The 25,612-nt window shown below is 40.4% G+C and overlaps 1 protein-coding gene across 11 annotated transcripts in view; it reads right to left on the bottom strand.

Annotated features, from left to right (window-relative positions):
* The window catches only part of rbfox1 (RNA binding fox-1 homolog 1), a 1,792,700-nt gene that overhangs the window by 13,312 nt on the left and 1,753,776 nt on the right, over positions 1–25,612 (bottom strand). For 9 of the 11 annotated variants that reach the window (XM_080206634.1, XM_080206632.1, XM_080206635.1 and 6 more), the window contains one exon: positions 21,850–21,914. In XM_080206634.1, the coding sequence (XP_080062760.1) occupies positions 21,850–21,914 (65 nt within the window). Of the gene's footprint in view, positions 1–13,404; positions 13,458–16,038; positions 16,072–21,849; positions 21,915–24,226; positions 24,270–25,612 lie in introns of all 11 variants that reach the window. The other 2 variants (XM_080206629.1, XM_080206639.1) reach the window with 2 other exon arrangements.

Here is a 25,612-nt window from a genome sequence, read left to right as displayed (position 1 = left end):
AGTCACACCAAAATTACATGACAGGTAATCAAACTAAAAAAAAACACTAGTGTGGGATAAAATGTTCATCTGTAACAGGTATGTATCCAATGTTCATCACATTTATGGGATACATCCTTAAAATTCAAATTTGTGATTAAGCATAGTTCCACATCTACCCTCATTTAAGTTACCTGAGTAAGAGAAGTGAGGGATATCTTCATGTTTCAAAAGCATATTGCTCACAACTTACATGGCAATAAAATCTAATGTTAAAAGGCATTCTCCAGTACTGTGCAAGATGGAGAAAGCAATGAACTTTCCACTTCAATGTCGGGATAGTTAACAACTCCCCAGAGAATAATTACTGCATTACAATTGTGTTCTTGTATTCTTAACCAAGGGTTCCACGATCTTCCATGTACATTTCTTTGTCCTTGGACCTTCCTGAACTAAAATTGAAACCTACGCGGACATGAAATCTTACCTCTTGCTAGCATACTGACTTCTGCACTGAGTTTATGTTAGAACAAGGCTGTTATCAATACAGCCCTGGTGATAGTATCACACAGAGGTTTGGCAGCTTAACTTGGATGGCTTGTTGGAATTAGAAGTAAAGGAATAAGTAATTTCAAATTAACAGCATAAGAACCTTTCTTGGCTTCAATGATGTCCATGGACACACTGCAGTAACTCAGGCTGTAGGAACATTAAGCGAATCTGAACTCGGCGTAATGGGAGAAAAATCATATATTTCACTGTTAACTTCCAAAGCTTTAAACATATGTTTGACAATAAATGCTCCAAATCCCAAAATCAAGCTGGCAGTCATTCATAGTGTCTCAGAATCTAAACTGTGAATCACTTTCATGACTCTAACAGTGCTTTGGAACTTGACTGACATCCAGCCTGGACCTTAGCAAAGAGCCTCCAATACATCTGTTCCCATGGGGCTGACAATGCAGACTATTCCTAACCATTTTAGTCAAAACCATAATTTGTTTTCAGCCACTGATCATCACACAAGATGCTTTCAGACTATCTCGACTGGAAAGGATATTGAAAGATTCAAATTGCACCTTCTCCATTCAGAAATCATCCTCTCCCTACTTAATCTTGTCACATTTTACACTCAGTCACATTTGACCAAGCATGCGAGTTGACCTAGAATGGTAAGCATGAGCCAGACAAGCTGTCAAGTAGATAATGACCATGATGCCAAAAAAGGTTGCCACTCTTTTTATTGTATATGACTAGAGAATTAATGCAGACTGCAAAATAGAAGGGACAGTCTGAAGATCTTTCACATAAACTCCATGCTTCACACACACTGGGTTACTCAGTGGATTTTGTTTTACGCAGGGTAAGGGCTACAATCATGAAATAACCTGTTTTACTTTTGAAAAAGCACATTTGTTAATGCACCTTCAACCTTTTTTTTACCATTAAAATGTGCTACAGCAAAGTAAGTCACTGTTCTTGGACGTTATTCACATGAATTTGCTATGAATTGGTGTATAATTTAAAGGCCAGCAAAAAGGAGGACAGCATGGTCGCCTCACAGCACCAGGGGCCTGGGTTCATTTCTGGCCTTGGGTCACTGTCTGTGTGGAGTTTGCACATTCTCTCTGTGTCTGCATGGTTTTACCCAGGTGTTCCAGTCCAAAAATGTACCAGTTACATTGACTGGCCTTGCTAAATGCCCCTTTGTGTCAGGAAGATAAATACATGGGGTTGCGGGCATAGGGTGGGACTGTAGTCAGTGCAGGTTCAATGGGCCAAATGGCCTCCTTCTGCACTGTAGAGATTCTATGATATTCAAATCAAAATGCCCATCACCATTGTGTAGTATTCTTTGGATTGTGATTATTTTAAATGACAATCCCATATCACTGAAACAACTCTTTAAAACTTTTATTTTAGACTGGGGATTTGTGAATACTTTCCTTTTGATATTATAATTTCCTATATTAACCTTTCTGCTCATGGACTGGAACATAAATTCTCCTGTTCAAAAAAGACATGTTTTGGAGCCATTAATATCTTTATTCTAATAGGCATAAATTTGGGCCATAAAATCAAGATAAAAACTTAAAGAGCCCAGAGTAATAGCTGGAATTGGTACGGTGGATTAACTTTTCCTCCTGGTGCTCGTTGACAGAAAGTCTGCCATCATCCATTTCCAACTTTTACAAATGATGGCATGTTTTAGCATGCCGAACAGGTAAAGTTCCACTGGAAACTCAATCCCACCCATCACATTTCAATTTGAACTAAATATTGGTTGTACATGCCTCATTGCCATTGCAAGTAAGGACAGAGAATTTGATATTCAGGTAAAGTGGAGTTAATCCAATAAGGTGGATTCATCAATCACGTGCTTCCAAAGCATGCTCTCAGAAACCTCTGCACAACTTGCCGAGTATTACATGAAAGCAGAGACGGCTGACCATTGGCCATCATTTTTCAACCGAATGCATTGCCCACCTCTGGGAAACCCACAGCACCGTTGGCAGGACTGGAAAATGCTGCCAGCATGAATGGTTGGAAAATTCCAACTCATGCTCCAAAAGGATAAAGGCTCAACACAAGGCTGCAACCTTAATGCCCCAGTGTTCCAGTCTTTTGAGCACATCTCTCCCCGTAAGAGCAGTCCTGATGAACACACCATTTCGCACAAGTGGGAAAAGGACAAACAGAACCATCATCATCCACAGTCAAATAGATAATGACCATGAAATCAAAAAACTTGCCATTCTTTTTATTGTCTAAGACTCAAGAATGAGTGCAGACTGCAAAACAGAAGGGACAGTCTGAAAATCTTGACACCCAAAAGACAAACTTGTGATCAGTGCCCATACCCATAGCCACATCCCACTGGTTTATAATTAGTGCCTTTTCATTTTATCAGAGGTTGTATTGTCGGAAGAATTGGAGCAAGTTAGAAAAATAAAAGAAAAACCTTGCAGCCGATCCTGCCTCCGCTAATGGTGTACAGCTTTCTTCAGGGGCAAATATCAGACAGCTGATTTGTGAGATATCCTCTTTTGTGAACTATTTTAATTCTAATGCAACAAAAACAGAAAATGCTGGAAAATCTCAGCAGGTCTGACAGCAACTGTGGAGAGAGAATAGAGCTAACGCTTCATGCCAGGGTGACCTTTCGTCGGAGCTGCTTCTATTGCCCAATTTCCCAGTGGTGTTGGTTATGAATGGTTTGGTTTGGTTGGAAAACTGAGAATATAATAGGCCCAATTCTGAGAATGAACATCAGCCAGTTAAAATTGGGCCCAAAAAGTGTTATTACCAAGTTAAAAGAAAATGGCACTGGTTGGTTCCAGCAACAAAGTCTAATGCATTTTTGAGCAGAGTTGTAAACCCGCACCAATGTTTATTGTACTTGACCTGGAAGTGATTTATACTTTCATTGCGAAGTATTGAAAAAACTTCCATCATTCTTTCATTTCCACCAATGATTTCCCTCATGAAACTCATTCAACATTTAAAAATAAAATAAATATTTCTTAATTTAATAGCCAAACGCAAAACAACAATATAAACTTTCCATTAGGTTGCAAAGACATTAGGGCAAGCATGGATAGAAAGCTTTATTTCATTAGGTGGTCATAAAGTTAGCCAATTAGAAAATTTATAGCCAGTTTTGAAGTTCATCAAGTAACCCATTAAACAGAATGATGCTATGACACAATACCTTTTCCACCAGATTATTAGCCCAAACAAAATATATGTCACTGCATAAAGCCCGTATTAATAATCAGTGAACTGGCAAGTAGCCAAAGTGATCCCTGATTAAATTAATGATGGATTGCGCTGCTGTGAAAGGCCTGGCACTTAAGTTGAGAAAACACCACAATGAGCTTAATTTAGGCCTCATTATGTCTGTTTACAAGAGCAGATTTAATATACTTGGACACAAATCCGTACTTAGATCTAATCATACTTTGTGAATGCATCTTACACCCCCAGCAAGACAGCATTGTGCCTTAAATTCTAGACTGATGAATAAACTTTTTGGCAGTGTTCAAATATCCCTTTATTAAAACTTATACCCCCTAAAGCATGGAATTCAAAATCATTTGTTCGCACTTGCCATGATGAAACTGTGACCTTGCACTGTAATCCACAATCCATTTCTCAATTTAACTGAAAAAACAATCTGAGGTCTCACATATCATTTAATTCTAAACTAATTGGAATTTGCAATAAATTTAATATCAATTTTACATCATTCACACGTATCACCTGTAAATGAACTCAAGAGCTTCTATATACACAATTAAAATTGTACACAGTTATTTCACTAAGAATTCTGCGTCCAAGGGTGGAATTTAGCACTTTCCCTGTAGTGAACTCAGAGATTGAGCAGTGGAGATCCCCTTTTGAACTCCCTCCATTGGAGGCAAATCGAGGCAGCAGGGAATTTGCTGTCAGCAAACCCTGTTGGGTTTTCTTGTGGCCTTTTGGGATGGAGGGGTCCCTCATTCAAAAGCACTCTGTGTCTGATTGAGGGACGCAGCATCAGGGAGGGGTGAGTAGGGGAAGTCATTCCCCTGTCCTTGCTGCTTACCCTCCTCCTCCCATTTCCTGGTCACTTCCCCCTTCCCTGGGAAATCCATCCAACCCCACATACATGTCTCCAGAGAATCCATCACCAATCCTCTGGGTGGACCCCAATGTATCACCCGCAGTGGCCACCATTCTCGGTACCCTGCTGGTACTGGGCAATTGTTGCCCACTGTTTGTCATCAGTTTTCAGGGGTGGGATTTCCACCAAACTGGGGCCTTAAGTCAGTGGGAAGCCTGATGCTGTACCTGATTCCTTCAGAGTAGTGGTGGGCCTCCTATGGAAATGAAACATGGAGCTGTGATCAGTTCTCCAAGTGGTGGGTGGGAGCCACGTCTTCACCTTCATCTTCTGGTCTGTATTTTCTATTTCTGTATTTTTTTTTAACTCAACGTGTGGGACATGGGTGTCACTGGCTGGCCAGCATTTATTGCCCATCTCTCATTGCACTTGTTCAGAGGGTAGTTGACAGCAACATTGATGTGACTAGTCACATGTAGGCCAGACCAGGTAAGGATGGCAGATTTCCTTCCCAAAAGGACACTAGTGAACCAGATGGGTTTCTCTGACAATCGATAACAGTTTCATGGTCATCAGTAGATTCTTAATTCCAATTTTTTTTTTATTACATTCAAATTCCACCAGCTGTTGTGGTGGGATTCGAACTTGGGTCCTTTTGAGTGTTAAAGTTTTCTTTTAAGTTTATTTATTAGTCACAAGTCAGTAAGGCTTACATTAACTAGGGGAAATTCCCTTAATCGCCACGGTCTAATGCCTGTTTGGATCAAAGCACCTAACCAGCAGATCTTTCAAACTGTGGGGGGAAACTGGAGCACCCGGAGGAAACCCAAGCAGGCACAGGGAGAATGTGCAAACTCCGCACAGACAGTGACCCAAATAAACCCAGGTCCCTGTTGCTGTGAGGCAGCAGTGCTAACTGTGTCACCGTGCCGCCCACATTAGCTGAGATTCTGGATTAATAGTCTAGCAATAATACCAGTAGGTCATCGCCTTCTCTTTTTTTAGAGAAACACACTTAAGTTTTTGCTTTGATATTTTTCTTTTGATAGGAACAGGTTTACCTATCGGCACAGCAGGGTTCCATCTGATTTCCCTTCATTCTGCACAGTCCATTGTAGCAATGCACTATCGCTTTAAGATTGCCAGTCAACTGCACGTGTACACATCTCAAAGTGGTCAGTTTCTGTGTGCAGCCTGCTTATATCTTGCATAGTAAGTTCTGGGCTGCTGCATGCCTAGACCCCTCTGCAACATTGCTGCACAGGTACTGATAAGAAATACATGTGCCACAGAGATGATCTAGGCCCTAAGTCTCCAATCCGCATTCTCATGAAGCAAAAGTTAGCAGCAGCAAAGTGGTCCCTCAACATTGGGCTGTTACCATCAGAGAAAGCCACAGGATACTCCAAGATTCAGGTGAGAATGGGTAGGGAAACACAGACATGTGGGGAAAAACAGCTTCCAAGGGCAGAAGCATGTGATATTTATTGATGTTTTAGCATAAACGTAATGGGTGGCATGGTGGCGCAGTGATTAGCACTGCTGCCTCACAGCGCCAGGGACCTGGGTTCAATTGCATGGGTTTTCTCCAGGTGCTCCAGTTTCCTCCCGCAGTCCACATACGTGCAGCTGAGGTGGATTGACCATGCTAAATTGCTCCTTAGTGTCCTGAGATGTGTAGGTTAGATGGATTAGCCATGGAAAATGTGCGGGGTTAAAGGGATAGGGTGTGAAAAAGGGTCTGGGTAACATACTCTGTCAGAGAGTCAGTGCAGACTTGATGGGCTGAATGGCCTCCCTCTGCACTGTAGGGATTCAATGGATTCTAAAATTTGCCATTTGACAAGGTTTCAATAGTTAACCCCCAAAATCAGCATCCTTTGTACCAATCTGACTAAATACATAGATAGTTGTACGTTTAGGTTAAGAGATGCTATGTGAGAAATTAACAGCTATGCTATGAAATTGTCAGAATCAGAAAATGGCTCCTATCCTGCTCCATCCAAAAATGTTGTGTCCTTTTAATGATGGTAACCATTTTCTTTTCTTCACATCAAAAAAAATTAAGGATGTTCACAAACACAGACATTTTTGTAGTTAGAAGCTGGGAATTAATTGTTATTGAAGCATATATATATATCTCAGGGTGCCGCATGCAATGTTGCACTGCCATCATGTGCTGAGTAACAATGGATTAGCTTAACCGCCACATGGAGAGATGCAAGTAGCAGCTGCAGCATTCTGAGTCTAAAGTGTGATTATTTCTAAATTATGGAAACCAGAAGTTATGGTGGCAGCAGGGTGCCTATGAGTAAAATGCGAACATTTTAAATGAATTTAATGCTGAATTAAGTTGAAAAATCAACCTGAATTAGTGCCGAGAGAGAGAGAGAAACGGAGTGAATGGCACACAAACAAAATGGATGTCATCATGGTAATTCGCACGCGTGTCCAACCCGGGGCCAGTTGGGAGGCTGATGCTATCTGAGCGGCGTTTGAGAAGTCCAAACAAAGATATAGACCAGTGGCTTTTTAAAGACACCAGTGAAGAGGAAGATCTCAATCTTTTGTGGGTAGGAGGGATACATATGTTCTAAATAACGGGGAGTTGAGTGAAGATGATAGGTGCGACCCAGACACAATTCCGGGTGAATCAAGCACACACCTCCTGTGAGAGCCAATTCACAGGACCTATTGTTATGAGCACCTGGGCAAGCCTCTCAATTGAAAAATGCAGCAAGGAAACGGACAAAGGTGAATGAAAGGTTGCCTGGTCAGCCCCATCTGGGGCTTGGCATACCCTGACATACAGAATAAATTGAGTGGATAGGACAAATTCTACATTATTGCTGGCCGCCAGGGGTCAGGATTTCACAGCCCCCTCATGGCAGCTCTCGCCCACCCTGCTCCCAGCAGATGAGGTGGGCCATTTACTTAGGTTAGACCGTAATATCTCACCGGATGGGAGGGTCTGCAGAATCCTGGCCAGGAGACCAAGGGTTGATAAATAAGGATGCTCTCTACCCAAATACCTGTATATCAAGAGAAAGGCAGCAGGTTGGCATAGTTAAGCTGCGACAACAAGAATGCAAACGAGGGTGAAAGATGCACGAGAGCAGTGGACTATCACAGGAGTTCACAGGCGAAAAGTAGATGAATCAAACTGCAGAGCTTGCCAGAAGAATTCTGATCACAAAATCATAGAAACCTACAGTGCAAAAGAAGGCCATTCGGCCCATCGAGTCTGCACGTGGGTCTACATTCCAACCCAGGCCCTATCCCCGTAACCCCATGCGTTTACATTAGCTAGTCCCCCGACACTAAGGGGCAATTTAGCATGGCCAATTCACCTAACCTGCACATCTTTGGATTGCAGGAGGAACCTGGAGCAGCTGGAGGAAACCCACACAGACATGGGGAAAACGTGCAAACTCCACACAGTGACTCAAGCTGGGAATCGAACCCGGATCACTGGCAGCAGTGCAAAGTACTGTGCCACAGCGCCGCCTCATCTCTGGGAAAAGATGGGTGGAAGAAAGAAAGAAGGTGTTAAATGAGTTACCAGATGCACAGCAACAAAGCAAATGAGGAAACCAAAACATCTGTGCAGTGATGATGGGCTAGTCGACATAATGGGCATGGGAGCCATAAAACTGCATGAAAAGCAGTGCCCAGAGCAAAGAAATTTACACATCTATTCAGATCAGGAAGGACGGTTAGACATAAGCCCATGGCCAAGGGCTGAAGCTGGGCACCACAGGGACATCATCCCATTCAGACCAAACCAGAAAATCTTCCCTAAAAATCTGAAAGAAAATGGGTACCCAATGAAAGGCTCTCTGAAAACAAGCAACATTACTGTAAAGATGCACTTTCACAGACTTCCTTAGTGAACACAAAAGGTATTTAATAATAAAAATTGTGCAGCAGCTTCATGGCTGTAGCCAGCTCCCGAAATGTCTCTGCCCAGGAGGCTCTCTCACCATGAGGTGATTCCACAGCCCCGATTGGTGACGTGACCCTTACTCTACAGTGTGGACCTTAAAGGGACAAGCACCACAAGTTATGCTGACCCATGACCAGGGAATGGAGATTTGACAGCTAGGAACATCGCAAATTAGGTAGACACACAAAGGAAAAGTTAACTCTGTCTCTTTTTTAACTGAAACAGACTGTCATGCTGTTTCAGGCTTCAACAGTTGCAAAAAGCAGAGCTTCTCTTAGTATGCTGCCAGATAAAAGATCGAAGTATAAAGACTCATCATCAACTGAATGCAACACCACCGAAACTGAGTTAAGACATGAGACCAACAATGGCAGAGAGTTATAGATGCTCTCCCAGCAAGTGTTCTAGTGATGGTCTGATAGGATACAGAAAACACAACCAGCAGTACTGGTCTATCAGAACTGACATCTCACGAGACGTTGTTCTGTTAGCTGGATCCAAAATAATCATACTCAAAACACAGTGCAGGAAGAACTTCTCCAGAGTATACATGAAATCCCTGTGGGAATGGAGCAATGTAAGCTCAAAGCCAGATCAAGTGTGTACTGGATAGATATCCACAAAAAACATCAAAAGAATGCTGCCTGCATGTAACATATGCCAGAAATACAGAAATACACAGCAGAAAGAGAGGATGCTAGTTACTGAAGTACCACCCAGGCCATGGCTTACTGTGGGAGATGATTTATTCACACTAGAAATGGTATTATAGTTGCAGCCTACAACTCAGAGATCTCTTTTATTCAGAAGGTGGAGGGTTTGAGAGACACAACAATCATCTCAGCAATCTGAGTCATGCTTACTGAGATAGGGATTCCTGAAAGAATGATATGTGACAATTACCTCAGGAGAAATGAGAAAGCACGCTTAAACAGTCAAGATGCCAAGAGATAAAGGAAGGCCCAAGCCTTCCCTTGTTACTCCAATCTCCACCTCTCAAGGCAGACATGAAGTTACCTACAAAGCTATTAAATGGAAGAAAGTATAAGCAAGCAAGATACTTCCTCCATGTGACCAGCAGATACTTCAAGCAAGATACTTCCTCCAAGTGACCAGGAGGAAGTAAGACAACAACTCACTGATGCACAGGTAGAAGGAAGTCAACACTTTAATAAACATGCTAAATTCCTAACTTGTTGAAAGGGCAAACTGTAATACACAGGATCAAATTGTGAAAACATGGAACCCGGTAAAGGTTGTCAAGTGCACCTGAGACTCCAAGGTCATGAATCATTGAGACCAGAATCGGTAAGCAAATGACAGGAACAAAGTTCATATTCAACTTACTCTTGAACAAGAAGAGCAGGAAAAAAAAGCATCTTCAACAGCAGCACCAACAAGTGGGGCAACATCAACATCACCAGAGTGTGCAACTTCAAACTCAAATCCTACAACACCACAAACAATACACCCAACTTTGCTGCCTGTGTGATGTACAAACTCATCGCAAAATGATGAATGTCACAGATCACAGAATCATACAGTGCAGAAGAAGAGGCCCTTCACCCCATCCAGTCTGCGCCAACATGAAAGAAGCACCTCAACTCCCACCTAATCCAACACTTGGCCCATAGCCTTGAATGTTAAATCTACAGGAGGCTCAACATCCTGCAACCTAAGCAGTACTGTGACCAATGTTTGTCTTAGACAAGAAAACAAACTATAAAAGACGCTTCAGTTTATTTATAACAGTTGATTGTTAATTTTATTTAGATTAGAAAAAGCATTAATGATTGGAACAGTTCAATGGATACTGAGGCATTTTATATACTTTTTAAAGAGCAAGGGATGTTACATCAGAGCGAGAGATGGATTGATGTGTGTGTATATATGTCCCAAGACAGCGCATTCGCTGTCGCACTGCCATCATGTGCCAAGTAACAATGCATCAGTCTACCAATCACATAGAGAGAAGATAGAAATATACCTGATAAAGCTCCAGTATTTTGAGTGTAAAATGCGATCATTTCTAAATTAAGAGAACCAGAAGACATAGAATAAAGCTTCTAATGTCTTCCTCAACTCTCTTTGTGGTAAGATATTACCCAAAGCAAAAAAAAGGGGAATGTAACAATTCCCCTTTTGGGAAAGAATCAGGGAGCAGTGATAATAGAATGAAAAGATTCTATCCCGTTCCCATCAATTTGCCATTTGAACCCAACTGAATTTGGCATAGAAACTGCCATTGGTAAATGCAAATCAGTGTCAAAACTATTTCAAAGCATGCCTAAATTAGATGCCAACTCCACTACCTAAACATATTGTGAAGTCTGGCTGGCCTCCGAAGATAAGTTGGTATATGTTCCTTGGTCAGGCAAGGGGAAGCAGGAATATAGTTCCTGGTCCCAGAAGGGAAATCCAGGACTCTGATATCCCAGTTGCCACTGGTTCACTCCACCCCACCTTGCACCCCGTGTAAACTGTCATGAAACACTCACATAAACTCTTCCCACTGCTGTCAGAAGCTTTCCCTTGTCGCTGGTGGGCAGCTTCTGGGCCACCCAAGCTTCCTTTCTCTACACTGGCCAGCTATCACTTTCCACCTAGCATGGGTGAGCATTTGGCCAGCGGTGTTCAAATGAGATCTAGCAGTTAAAACCTGTTAATGACTGCTTCACGCAATTATCATTCACTCCCAAAGGTCTTCCTGACAACTGTTAAACGCAGCCCTCCAGGTTCAGGACAAAATGTTGTTTTTGTCATGTTGTAATAGATAGACCACACAGTGTGACGGAGTTGTAAAGCTGTTAGACATTCTGTGTTATCTGAGTGAGGGCAACAACAAGAATAGTAAACTGAAAACAAATTTAAAATGGATACCAAAAAAAAAGACAACAAAAAAAAATCAATGAATATGTCGTGATTCAGGATGATATATGTGCTTTGACAATTGGTAAGTTCTTGCAATTGGAGGTGATATTTTGGCCAAATCTGTAAAAAAACAGCAGTAATCTCATGCATTAATAAGTTATTCACATCATTTCTGGTTTTGTGTTCCATTTTTTCTTTCACTAGTTTGCATAGCCTTGGAGCTACAATCGGAATCAAAGCACTAAGAATTCCTGAATGACCCTCTCTCGCAGAGCTGGCACTACTTCCCTTCTCATAACACTTTCGGAAGTTTCGTGTCGGAGCACCTTGTCCAAGCATGTGGCTTGCAGATAGAGAACTACTGCCCAAAGTGAACACAGTTGATGTGGGCAAGAATGAGAAGATGTTGTGGAATTTCAGGCAGGGTTCGTGCCGTGGACTTGTGTTCATTCTATGAGCTACACCAAGATGACTTACTTGTGGCCTTTCCACTGCAGATGATAGCCTTATTTAGCATACTGCATATGCCATTGGCACCTTTCAGCTGTTCCATTGCCATTTTGACAAGAGTGAAGATTGTTCTAGTATTCAAACTGTTCCAATTCAATTTAGTCTGTAACTTAGTTCCTATTCTGTCCCCATCCTACACAGATTGTCATTTTATGTTGGATAAATGATTTCATTGCACTTTAATTCTAGGACTGCTTAATGCTTTATTTTATCAGCATTTACAAATGAGCAATGGGGTGTGCGTAATCATAGCTTTCTATTGAGCTCCTGTCTTCAGGCTAAATTGGTTTCAATCATATTTGTGGATTCAATGGCAATTTCAGAAATCATTTTGTCCTCTTTAACAAAGTGCAAGGTAAATCTTCACAGAAAATGAATATCTCAAATGCTCCAGTAACATAATTAAAAAAACCTCATCATCCACATGCAGAAATGTGCTGTTATCCTTATGGGAAAAAGAAACAAATCAATAGGATTTTTTGAATAATATGCTGTTACATTCAATGTGAATAAGGCACACAAAGGGAATTTGCTGCCGTTCTCTACAATTCCTATTCTTTAAATGCTTAGAGATATCAAGTATACTTATCTTCTCAATACAGTCTTAAAACAAAACACTGGCTGAATAAGTCAACTATGTCAAGGTGCCAACCAAGGACGCAAGATGCAAAAGCAATCAAGTCACATTGGATCAACATTGGGAGAGATGATGAATCTCACCATCTTTCCTGTCAAGCTATATATTATGCTATTAAAATTTCACTATAATGAAATTTTAATATCATCTCTCTCTGGAGTTTGTATAAAGCCACATTTGCTATAGTTAATACGGTGTTTGCCAAAAGCCTCACTGAAGAATGGTTAGGAATACACTATGCATTAAGTGCAGTTAAAAATAACAAGGGTAACATGAAAAATACGCCAGATTTTAATTAAAAGCAAAACTTTTTGAATGATGTCTGTATATTACAGCAGACCTGTCATGTCATGATTTCCATTTAAGACGATGCATTCATTAAGATGAACTCACATAAAAACTCACAGCCCTTCTCAATGGCATGTTTGACTTAAAAACCATCTATGTTTCCAGGTTAAAATGTTTAGCTCCAACTATAAAAATTATACCTTCTTGACCAGTGAAGAGTGGAAGGTCAATGCGCACCACGTAGGGCAAATATAGCAGCAGTTTAAAATGGCAGGGTAAACAATTGCTGCGGGATGACATGTGGAATAGGGGGTTTCTAAACCATTTTCAGCTCCTCTATCCACAAAGATTAAACCTCAACCACACTAAGGCCATCTCTGTAATACCCAAGGCGGGGCCTGCTCTTGTTCATGAATAAAAACGGCATGTCACGGGATTTGTAGGGCTACCCGCTCCGCTGGCAGTAATCAAAAAAAGGGCCCACCCCTCTTGGCAAATGTTCGGCAGGATACCACGAAAGATATAAATATCACTGTGGATGCATCAAAAAGTATCAACAATTATTACCTGAAGAGGTGTTACAAGAAATTTCATCTGCTGCAACGAAGACGAACTGATTTCTGCAAAAGAAGATAAAATTGACAACACTGCTTTGGTGACGAGCACGTTTGACTGGAAGATGTGCTAGCTGCCCACTGACCTGATGTTTAAAGATGGGGTGGGGGGGGGGGGATTCCTTAATTAAATGAATGTGAGGGAGCAGGAGGTTTTCAGAATTCAGAAATTATTCAATTAACTGTGAATTTTAGTTGAGTGAATTATTGTCTTAATCTTTTCTACATATACATATATCTAATCAATGGCCAATTTAAAAAACAGTATATATAAAATTGAATTAAAGTTGAAGATATTGGTTTATTCTTTGCAGGATATGTCATTAGAAAAAAAAGATTTTGCACGGTAAATGTATTACTTGATTAGCATGCAGGGCTATTAATGATATCGACTGTTTGCAACCCATTGCCCAATAAAGCCAGCAAAACAACATTATGTGCTGAAAAAACTTTCCTCACAAATGTTCATGCAAGCTGAAATATTGAAAGTCTTTCGGACTTTTGCTTATCAATGGTTTATTTGTAAATCTACAAGTATAATACATAGCAAATATAGTTTTATTCCAGTTTCTGTGATGTGTTTTCTGTTAAGTTCACGGATTTGAATTTAAACACTAATTTCAGAGGGGGTCCATTTTCTTTTGTATAGTGTAAACTGTTCTTTTTTTTAAACTGCGTAGAATCGTCTTTTCTAATTGGCCCTGAGGAGGCAATATGAATAATAAGACCATAAGAAGAAACTGTCGCTTACTACTCGTGAATTTTATTTCTCTATATTCCATGGGATTTTATTTTTAATTAGCAGGATTTTTGAAATAAAATTAAACCATTTCTCGAATTTGTGTGCCTTGCGTAATTGGGGAAAAAAGATCCACTTTAATGTATCTACATTTAAGGGAAGAGCAAAATCTACATATGCAAGCATTAGAATCATGTAAATGGAGGTGAAATTTCAGCATGGAACAAAATGTAAGTAATTTTATGCATTTTTTAAAATGACAGTACATTTAGTATTTTGTTTCAAAATAACTGTTTGATTATTATACGTGATAAGGTAATTTAAGGTCTTAAACGTCTCCCATTTCTTCAGACAGAAATCCATGATTAATATTCCATTTTACAAAATTTGGCTACAACCTATCATTTAATATCAAAGCTAATCTCAGATATATTTTCATCATTAAGCCATTAAATGGACAAAAGCATACATTAGAAAAGATCACGTGGAACATACGATAGATTGAATATTTGCATTCCAACATTCCCCTAACTGTTTTTCAATAGCCAAAAAACGAAGCACTTATTGCAAACATTTATGAGTAATTAGCTTCAGTCTATACGAAATCATACCAACAGCATCTAAAAGCATACTGGTGTAGCGCATGCAAACTGGGATTTATGATACTGCATTCAATGTACATAGTGCATATGCATGGATATCGAAATGCAAACAGTCGTAGCTAAATTTATTCAATGGCATATATTTTGATCTAGTAGTTCAATGATTTTCAAGAAAGGAACCCTGGTTGCAAGCTATGATACACAAGCCAGTACACTGTACACAACAAAATGCACCAATCAAATCAAAAACCACCAGGCAGCCAAACAAGGCAAAAATCCTTGTCCTGGGGCTTTGCTCAAGAAGCCACACAGTGAACTTTTGTGATGGATCTGTCAGAAGTGATACAGCTTTGCAGATAAACTGATTCATCAAGTGAATATGCACTGACAAAATGACAATCCGTCCCTCTTCCCCGAGACCGATAAGGTACGAAAGGGCTTCACAGTACCACTAAGTGTGAAATGACAAAGGGTCAGCACAATTCCTTTTAAGTGCCATTAGTATTTACATACTCTTCAATGAACATGCTCTCAGCATACTCAGTGATAACGTTTTAGCTATGGGCATGCATTGTGTAATAAATAGTAGTTTGAATCAGTTGTTCTGCTATTTGTGATTCTGTTTATTAAACAAGAGCAGTTTATCTTTTCAGAACCAAGGTTTAGCACGTTAGGGGCTGCAGTACTGATGACTGTTGCTCGGTTAATAGTGTGCAATGATTTGTTGCTGTTTTGATTATTCAAAACAAAGAACCACTGGCCCTTCTTGTTTTTTTAAAAAAAATCCGTCCTATGATTTGTGACCATTTTGGTGGTATCAATTTCATTTTATTTCTGTGCAATCTCACTGCATTCCAAAACCACATCTGATGAAATTTACTGGAAAGAAAGAAAATTGCAAAAAAAGAATTGTAAGATAGTATTAAAAAGAAATAAACTGATAGAAAAGGAAATATCGTGCTGTTTTGCATGTTCAGGTACGCTATTTACAACCGAAGGTTTATTTCGGTTCCACCAGAGAGGTATACAACATAAATTCATGATAACAAAATGCAATATAACATAACGTGAAAGAATAACACACTGTAGTTTTATATGCAGGCGTAATTGCATTCTAGGTTTGGTGCAAGCAGGCAAAATACATACATCCACCTTACACACAACACAAATAAAACAATGTGTGGAGTGATTAGAAATTGAAAAACAATAGTATACTGTAGTTTCATTGATTCAAAACATTGCTTACACGGGAAATTCTACGGCCTTAACACTCCTGAACCTTCCGAAGCAAAGATAAACAAGGCAATCAGTAGATTTAGAACTTCAGATAATTATCGTAAAATCAGTCAACAATTCAACCCGATTGTGATATATTACAAAATAGTTGAAACCATGTTACATTTCGTAGCAGGCACTTAAGACATTTGATATTAACATACTGGAACTAGAAATGCCCTTGTGTTTTTAATATGGAGTTCAACAATTAGTCAGCAATAATAGTTATGTAACACACAATTGGTCCACTGGTTTACAAGAAGCAAGAAGAAGAAAGAAAATTCTACTGAATCCATTTAAAAGAGTCAAGAAAACATAATTAATTTTGCTTGAAATTTGATCATGTAATATGTGAGTAGAAGGGAGCTCCATCACGCTCCTTATACTAACGGCACAGCAGAGATTGAAACATACCTAAATCAAGCCCCTGCATGAACATGGCAGGGAAGACCACATGTGCCATTTTAGAAATAATCAGATATAACTTCAATCAAGCTACCATCTTCAAAACGCAACACAATTTCCAAAAAAAAATGAAGGCTTCTGCATTGAATTTCAATGGGTTAAAAATAACAACCGTTCCTATTTTGAAGTCCATTCTGTGAAATTGGTCAGTAGATCTCAAAATAAATGAGTAAATGGATAAATGTTAAACCAGAATGTGTCAATCAAAATTCCGCCTGGGACCTGGAAAGTATCGATAAAGAAACTGTGTGCCAATTATAAAGGCAATTCTCTCATTCTCTGGCAATAAATTTTGAGAATAGAGTTGGAAAGTGATGGTAGTGTTCTTCAGATCGATCACTCATACTGGGAGTCTGTGTGATATGTCAGTTGGCATAAGTGTGAACACTTCAAGGGCCAATTGCGCTTACAAATTATGAAAACGCAAGGGGAATTTGAGTTTTCAGCTCTCTTGTCTACGTTTGGTCTGTTATGAGAGATAGGGAGCGAAATCCACAATTAATCGATAAAATTACTACACGGTAAAATGTTGAGTGTTACAGAATGATATAACTCTGTGTGGGGATGCAAAGGTTTTGGTATCAAGAGTGCCTGTGAATGAACAGTAACAGATAAAAAAAATCGATGAAGCCAATCCATTGGTGTCAAAAAGAACATCAAAGATAAACAAAATGCAGAAAAATAATCTAAGGAGAAACATAAGCACGTTTTCACTGAACACCCACATTATCAGGCCCTCACCAAACTGGAAAATCCAATTCTTGAGAAACAAATGTTGCTTGCTCAGTGAAAGTTAACCAAGATGTATGCAGTAATTATGTACCAGAATGGTAACTTTGTTTGTGGTTAATATATCTGCTTTACATGGCTGAGGCATGGTATGGTAGGACAAGACAGACCAAATCAGTCAGGCTTTAAGTTTCTCTTGGGAGTGAAATACTTCAATTTTGTGGTTTTGAGGTTATATGGAAATGTGAATTTATACTTCATTAGAACCTTTAAAGCTTTATTAGTGGCATTGGTAGCGGTGCTGTAGATAATGTAATCGAGATGGGTTGCCTTTTTAATTATGGGTCAGTTCTAACACTGTGGCAAGATTCAGTTGAAAGGGCATTGATCCAAAGACTATCATCCATCCCTTAACTCAACCCTCACTTGCTATTAACATGAGTGACTGATCGGGCAGAGAAAATGGAGGGGGAGGGAGAGAAGAAGAAGAGAGAGGGGTGAGTCTTCTGTCCCGCCTGTAGTGGACACGGGCCAGACCACGCAAAGGTTCATTGACCTCGGGTGAGATTCTCCAGTTCCCCCCATTTTCTCTGCCCGATCAGTCACTCATGTTAATAGCAAGTGAGGGTTGAGTTAAGGGATGGATGATAGTCTTTGGATCAACGCCCTTTCAACTGAATCTTGCCACAGTGTTAGAACTGACCCATAATTAAAAAGGCAACCCATCTCGATTACATTATCTACAGCACTGCTATCAATGCCACTAATAAAGCTTTAAAGGTTCTACCAAAGTATAAATTAAATTCACATTTCCATATAGCCTCACTAGATCAACAAAGCTGAAGTATTTCACTCCCAAGAGAAACTTAAAGCCTGACTAGTTTGGTGTGTCCTATCTTGACACACCATACCTCAACCTCCTAAAGCAGATATATTAACCAAAAGCAAAGTTACCATTCTGGTACACAATTACTGAGGTCGGAGAATCCCACCCAATATATTTCATAATTAGTAAAGGAAGCAAAAACCGTTCCTGTGATCCAGGGAGGTCACAAATTTGAGGATGAAACTAGACGCTGAACAAAACTCTTCACCAAAACCTTGTACATAAACAAGATACAGCAGAGGCTAGAATTCTGAAATGGAAACAGAAAAGGCTGGAAATACTCAGCAGGTCTGGCAAGTATTCTCAAGATCCCAACACCTCCTCCACAGTTTGAAATATTCAACGGGTCGGCAAGGGAGAGGAGACGGCTTTGCGGAATGATAAGCCTGCTTGCCACCCATTAACATTAATAGAATCACACAGTGCAGAGGAGGCCAAGTGGCCCATTGAGCCTGAACCGACTCTCTGTCAGAGTATCTTACATGGTCCCTCTACCCCGTCCTATCCCCTTAACCCCATACATTTACCATGACTAATCCATCTAACCTACACATCGTTTGGACACAAAGGGGCAACTTAGCATGGCCAATCCACCTAAGCTGCACATCTTTAGACTGTGGGAGAAAACCGGAGCATCCGGATGAAACCCACACAAACATGGGGAGAAGGTGCAGACTCCACCCGAGGCCGGAATTGAACCCAGGTCCCTGGCACTGCGAGCCAGCAGTGCTAACCACTGTGCCACGATGCTGCCCTTGAGCTCCTTCAGGAGCTTGTTGTAGAGCCTGTCTTTTCAATGAACCCGAAATTCTATTGAACACACCTACTGGGTTTGCCAAAGGGTCAAATAAAGCTTCTTTGTCTTTGTCTTAAAACCATTTCTAATGGATCTACCTGTTCCAGTACTAGTATTAGGCCTTTATTTTCCTGCATGGCCCCTTCTGAAGCAGCCAGTTGTGAGGAGTTTCCTGCCCTCTTCTACAAGGTTGGCATCAGCCTCTACCGCTGGCAGCAGACAGACAGCTCCCATGTCCTGGCCAACTGGGCCAATTGAATTTAAAAAATAGCATCATAAGCTGCGGCACAGAATCATTTCCCAAGTTCACCCAAGGGCCAAAATTTTCCGACCATCCCTGCCAGCAAGATCTCCTGGGTCTGCAGACGACAACCTCCACTCAGTGGGTTCAATCAGCAGGGGAGGGCACAAACAACAGGAAAACCCGCTGACAGCAGCAGGACTGGAAGGTCACATTGCCAGCCCATGGTGGGCTGCCTCCACAGCTGTAAAACATGCTCCCAGGGGGTGGGTGGAAAATCCCAACAAATGTGTCGGCTTCTTGACCCCACTTTGAAAATCCAGCCCAACATTTCAAACATGAACTCTGGCCAGGATTTCTCTGTTCCACTAGAATCTCCTGCCCAAAGTCAATGGACTTTTGGCTGCTCCCTACATTTTCCAGTCCTGCCCCCGGAATTAGAGACCAGCCAAAAGTCTGTTAACTTTGGGAAGGAATTTTGGAGGGACCAGAACTGCTCACCTTCACGGTGGCATTTTCAGCCCCAAGCCTGGAAAATCTTGCCCCAAGGTCAATAGACCTTTGCATGGTCCTGTCCCACCCACTACGATTCCCGAGGCAGGCAGGACAGGAAAATCCCACCCTTTATTTCTCCCTGCACAGGTGTTGCCAGACTTGCTGAGTATCTCCAGCATGTTTCTTCTTCTTAATTCCTTAACCAAGCCCAGAATAATCTGCAGATACTCCCCAGAAATGATTCTCTTCACGTGACCTTGTTTTTAGCCAAAAATTAAACACAAATGGTTTGATAGTTTCTCGAATGATCAGCATATAAATGCACCACCAGGTATGACACAAAGACCAAGGTCAGTCCCAATCTTGGCTTGGGTGGCAGAAGTGATCCCTACTGACCAATGCACATGTGTGGATTGTGGGTGAGGTGAGCATGGATGTTCCTACAGTGAAATGGTCACTTGGGCAAGATTAAAGAGAGCAGGAACCATCTATTTAAAGCAGCCTCAGTTAAGAGTTTGAAAGTGGCAGGAGAGGTAACGTAGTCAAAGAGAAGGAAAAGAAAACATTCAGTTGTTTCAAATAAGTGAGCAATCACTGTGTTATCTTTGAGAATTAAAATGTGTTTTAGATCTTCTACAAAAAGCTGGTCAATAACCTTTCATCTCTAACTCAGGGTGTAACAGCACAGAAACAGGTGACTCAGTCCAACTGGGCTATGCCAGCATTTATTTTTCGTATGTGTCATCTCCCATTCTACTTCATTTAACCCCATATTCCCTTCCTCATCACGTGTTTATCTAGCTTCCCTTCAATAAAATGATGTTTGATTGTTTTTCATTAAAACACAAGTAATTTTAATTGCTTGTGAGATTGTGATGAAATAATCCAGTACATGCAAATTAATTTTATTGGGGGAGAAAAGAAACAAAGTGAATCTGAAATGTTAAATCTACAAGATCGTAGAATCCCTAAAGTGCAGAAGGAGGGCATTCAGCCATCAAGCCTACACTGACAACAATCCCACCCAGGCCCTATCCCCATAACCCTCACCTATTTACCCGGTTAATCCTGCTGACACTGAGGGGCAATATTAACAAGACCAATCCACCTGACCCTCACATGTTTAGACTGAGGGAAGGAGCTGGAATACTCAGGAAACCCACACAGACACAGGGCGAATGCACAAACGCCACACCAACAGTCACCCAAGGCTGGAATCAAACCTGGGTCCCCAGCACTGTGAGACAGCAGTGCTAACCACTGTGACATCACGCTGAGAGAATACTTTATCTTCAATCGCTGTTGGCTACGGTGCCATCATTTCGCAGTGGCTCTGGCATTGATCTGTAATTGGCCACTTGTATCCATGGCTTGACATGGAGCGGCATGGAGGATGGTAATGCCATTTAGCCTCGTAGCGACTGTCAGGAGGTGTGCATCTGGGATTTGGAGATGCAGTTTGTGGAAGAACATCATACGAGGCTTTGAGTATCGCTCAGGGAGATTAAAGTAAACTAAAGCGGAAACAACTTGTGGTGTGATGCCACCTTCAGTAATGTTATTAGTAAAATTGAATTCTGCCTTTTTCCTTGCTTATTGCGGAGCATGACTGATGCCTTGATGATCTGCATGTTGGTATTTTTTTTCAGGACAATTTCAGTTAAAATGGAAGTGGAAATATTGTTTGAAAGCACTCAATGTGCCTTTGTGAGCAATTTGTTCTGCTCAATTCAATTTAGACCGCGGCTAAACACTCAAACCCCAGACAATTTGCTCTTTCCTACTCAGTTTTTATTGAACCATTTTAGATTTTCAAATTAAACGAAATGAAAGCAAGTCAAGTTAATTCCAGGATGGCAAGTCAGTATTTTCTCATAAGGAATTATAAATTTCTGTCGGCATTTTACAGAACAGCTGCAAACTCCAGAACCAGTCTAAATTGATGGCTGGAAAGTGGCATGACAGATATCAAATACCACTGTAGAAACAATCACAATGTGACCAAGCCATATCACGCTTAATAGTAGTGGTGTTCACAAATTCACAACTCAACAACGCTATTTGTTTGGAGGATAACCAATTGTTCCTGAGAACTAGCTCCTTTGTATCCTCGCACAACACTGTGTAAATTACAATAAGTTCAATCAGAAAAAGAGAAAGGTTTCTTTACCTGTCGCTGTAGGCAGCAGCAGTAGCAGTGGCAGGTTGGGCATACCTGTAGGCAGCGTACCCACCCTGCAAACAAAAGAAGTAGCTCAGTCCACTTGCAAATTCGTAGCATAGGGTGCCCAGTATTCTCAACATTTGTGGAAGCAGGTCATGATTTATGCCTGAACTGATGATTTCACATCTGATAAGCTCAACGGGGTATATCTGACAGAGGAAACATGAATTTGTAAAGCTGTTTGCTCTACACCTTTTCATTGCTATTTTACCATAACCTATCACATTGTTTGTCAAGTCAGATCTGCCCTGTGATTATGATTTCCAGGTGATGAAGAGGGGAAGTAATATATCAGCACCCTCACAGTCTTGAAATATTCAAGGTCTGCAAATTCTGGTTTAATCTTCTAAGGCACAGTAAACAACTGGACTCAGGTCTTCTTGACAAATATTGTACGTGGTGATGGTTAATGAACTAAAATCTATGTTTATGCAGATAACCGCAAGTAGTAAAGCATAAATTACATGGACTGTCTAGTGACGTACTGGTGCACCACTGTTTTGAATCATTTAATAAAGGGTGCTAATTTGAGACATGAGATGAGGATGTATTTCTTCTCTCAGAGGGTTGAGAGTCTTTGGAACTCCTTGTCGCAGAAAGCTGTGGAGGCACAGTTCTTGTGTATAATTAAAGCTGAGATAGATTTTTGAGTAGTAAGGGGATCAAGGGTTACAGGGAAAGGGTAGGAAAGTGGATGTGAGGAATTTTGGATCAGCCATGATCCTATTGAATGTCAGAGCAGGCTCACATGGCCAAATGGCCTACTCAGGTTCCTATTTCTTATGGTCTTAATGTTAAGATTATACCATGGGGAGAACTGCCTGTCCCACCCACCACAGGAATTGTACTGGGCAGGGGCAGACCATGCAATGGTCCGTTGACCTCGGGTAGGATGATCCTGTTTTGGGATGAGCGCGGCCAGAAAATCCCGCCCCATGTCTCCGTTATTTCCCATGCACCGGGTTTCCAATCTATGCTCGGTCTTTAGGGATTAGAGTACAGATATATCTCTGCTGGGACAGAGAACAAAATAAAAATCAGTGACACGTTCTTCCATACAGCTCTCTTGCGTCTCCTAACAGCTGGTTAGGGAGCAGGATTGGCAGAGTTCTGGAATCAACGTGGTTCAGGTCAGCTGCCCAGTTTGGGCACACCAAAGAAGGAAAGGCAATTAATTTTTAAAGAGAAAATGAAAATGTTCTCATTTAACTAGGCTAAATGAATCATTTAATGGGACTGTAAAGTACTATTCAATTGATCAATTGTGTCAAGCCCAGGCCCATAACAATTTTAAAACCTAATTTATTATTCTTTATGATAATCTTTGAATCAAAAATGTGCAAGTTTGACCCATTCGACATTCATGACACATGTCCATTAGATTTAGGTGTGAGACCACACAGAAAACAATATTTAAGAAGACAAAACCAATCCATGCTGCTGATCTGAAGCTGAGTTTTGAGGTTGAGAACTATTGACTGTGCTCCTATTTACTATTTAATTTAGATGAAGACAAAGTGTACCTTGTTCAAATACAGCTTACTGCTCTCTGCTAAGAAACTGGCCACCTGCTGCACAAATGTTGAACATACTGAAGGATCGAGGATATTCTGTCAAGATATCCCTAACATATTGATCCTAATGCATTTGTTGGCTCCATTATTAAAGTTAATTCTTTAAGTCACACGAGTTGGAATGAAGTCATTCCCATATAAATTTGATTTTAATTAAACTTGCTCATTTTTGAAGTTAGGACAATTATAGATCTTCAATTAAGCAACAGGACAAACAAATGCACATTCAAAATGAATTGTGGGCACTGATGCATTGATTGTCAAACTGTGAGAACAGCAGAGCCTCCTGTTCAATGGGCCAGAATGTTATATCAACCATTTCTAAATGATCGCAGCATGCCAATTAACATACAGAATCCAGTCTCTGTAGATAAAGCAAACACCATTTATGATCCAATTAAAATGTGGTTGGATGTGGCCGTCCCATCACCCTTGGGGACAGCTATCCTCACTTTGTCTTCTTGCAAGTTCAGTGGATGGAAAAGACTTATACAAGCCCTACTTACTAAGCTTTTAGCCAAGATTCCCTGTCTGGAATCAGCATTTATTCCCAATATTTTTTTTTGCCACAGATTACCCCAAGCCCTAGCTACTCGGCAAACCCAGACTGCCTGAAAATGGTTAATATTCACTCAAAGCAAACCCTTCCTGCATCAACAATTTCCCCTTTTATCCCACAGTTAGTAAGAAAGGTTTCACAGCAATCCCCATTCAATGTGATGCTTCACTCATTATCCAGTACTTCATACCTGGAGGAACTTATTGCCATACACTGGTTCTTGATACACTACTCTATAATGAAACAGAAATAATGTTTGGAATGTGAAAAGAATGAATAACCCATGAATCCAATAAGCCATTCCTTTTCAAGTTTGGAATCGATACTGAACCATTGAAAAACCTCAAATCCATATAAATCAAGTATCACCAAATTAAAAAAAAACAGGGAGAAGCTACTCTTGGGTATTGAAGAGGGATTTATTTCTCTGCTATCGTTTCATCTTATCTTGAAAAGATTTTCTTCTGTTTACTAAAGTTTCACACAATGTAATTTTTCAAAGTCTCTGGTAGATGAATTACAGAATGCAATTTGTATTTTCTAATGTTGTCCAATGCATTTTTTAATATTTCTATCAATGAAATTTAATCAATTTAAACTCGGAGGCTGATACCTAACTGTGTAACTTTGAAAGGAAAATACAAGGAAGACAGCTTCTAGGGGGAAATTCTAACAATACACTGTTTCAGTGTGATATAAAACTTATCCACTTTACACAGCGCTGAAAATGAGCCTACTTTGCTTTTATTTATTTTGATGTTTGAAGATTTCAATATCCGGAAGAAATGCGAACATCATCATCTACTTAAGAGGTATCCTTACTGGAAACTAGTATAAAACTGATTTTGCACTTTATCTGAACAATAACTGTTGTTAATTCTAACAATGAGGAAAATAGTTTTAAAAGATCAAACAAAAGACACAAGTCTAAAAGACTTATGATTCTCAAGCATCATTGTTGAGACTTTTTGTTCATCATTCTTCAGGACCAAGTATCTTAATCCAACATCTAACTTGGTAAGTTCCAAAGAACAGATGGGTCTTTTCCATCCCCCTCATATCTTCATTTTTATGGATCATTCACCTCCATCATCGATTCCAATTATGTGGCTCATCTGATTAATCATGTGATCTCCATAAAATTCCAAAACACATTTGATAAAGGGACACAAATCAGACCTGTCAACATAGTTAGACCTCATGGAATAAAAGGAACAATAGGAACATGGATACACAAGTGCCTGAGTCATAGGAGACAGATAGTGGCTGTGAGAAGTTGGTTATCACAGTGGGGGAAGATATATCTGGAGCTTTGCAGACAACCCTGAGTTGGAATCCCTGCTTTTCTTGATCTATAATAATGAAGTAGACTTGATGAGCAGGGCACAATTTCAAAATCTGTAAATGGCACACAATTCAAAAAGTTGTAACTGTGCCTTCTAAGGAACCTTGGTGAGGTCGTGCTGCGCATCTTGTAGATGTTGCACATACTGGCCATTGGTGGTAGAGGGATTGAATATGGGTCGAAGGGATAGCAATCGAGCGGGCTGCTTTGTCCTGGATGGTGTTAAGATTC

This window comes from Carcharhinus amblyrhynchos, chromosome 18 (genome assembly GCF_965287045.1).
Source record: "Carcharhinus amblyrhynchos chromosome 18, sCarAmb.v2.hapA, whole genome shotgun sequence".
Lineage (NCBI taxonomy): Eukaryota > Metazoa > Chordata > Chondrichthyes > Carcharhiniformes > Carcharhinidae > Carcharhinus > Carcharhinus amblyrhynchos.
This window is presented reverse-complemented; position numbering and strand designations above follow the sequence as displayed.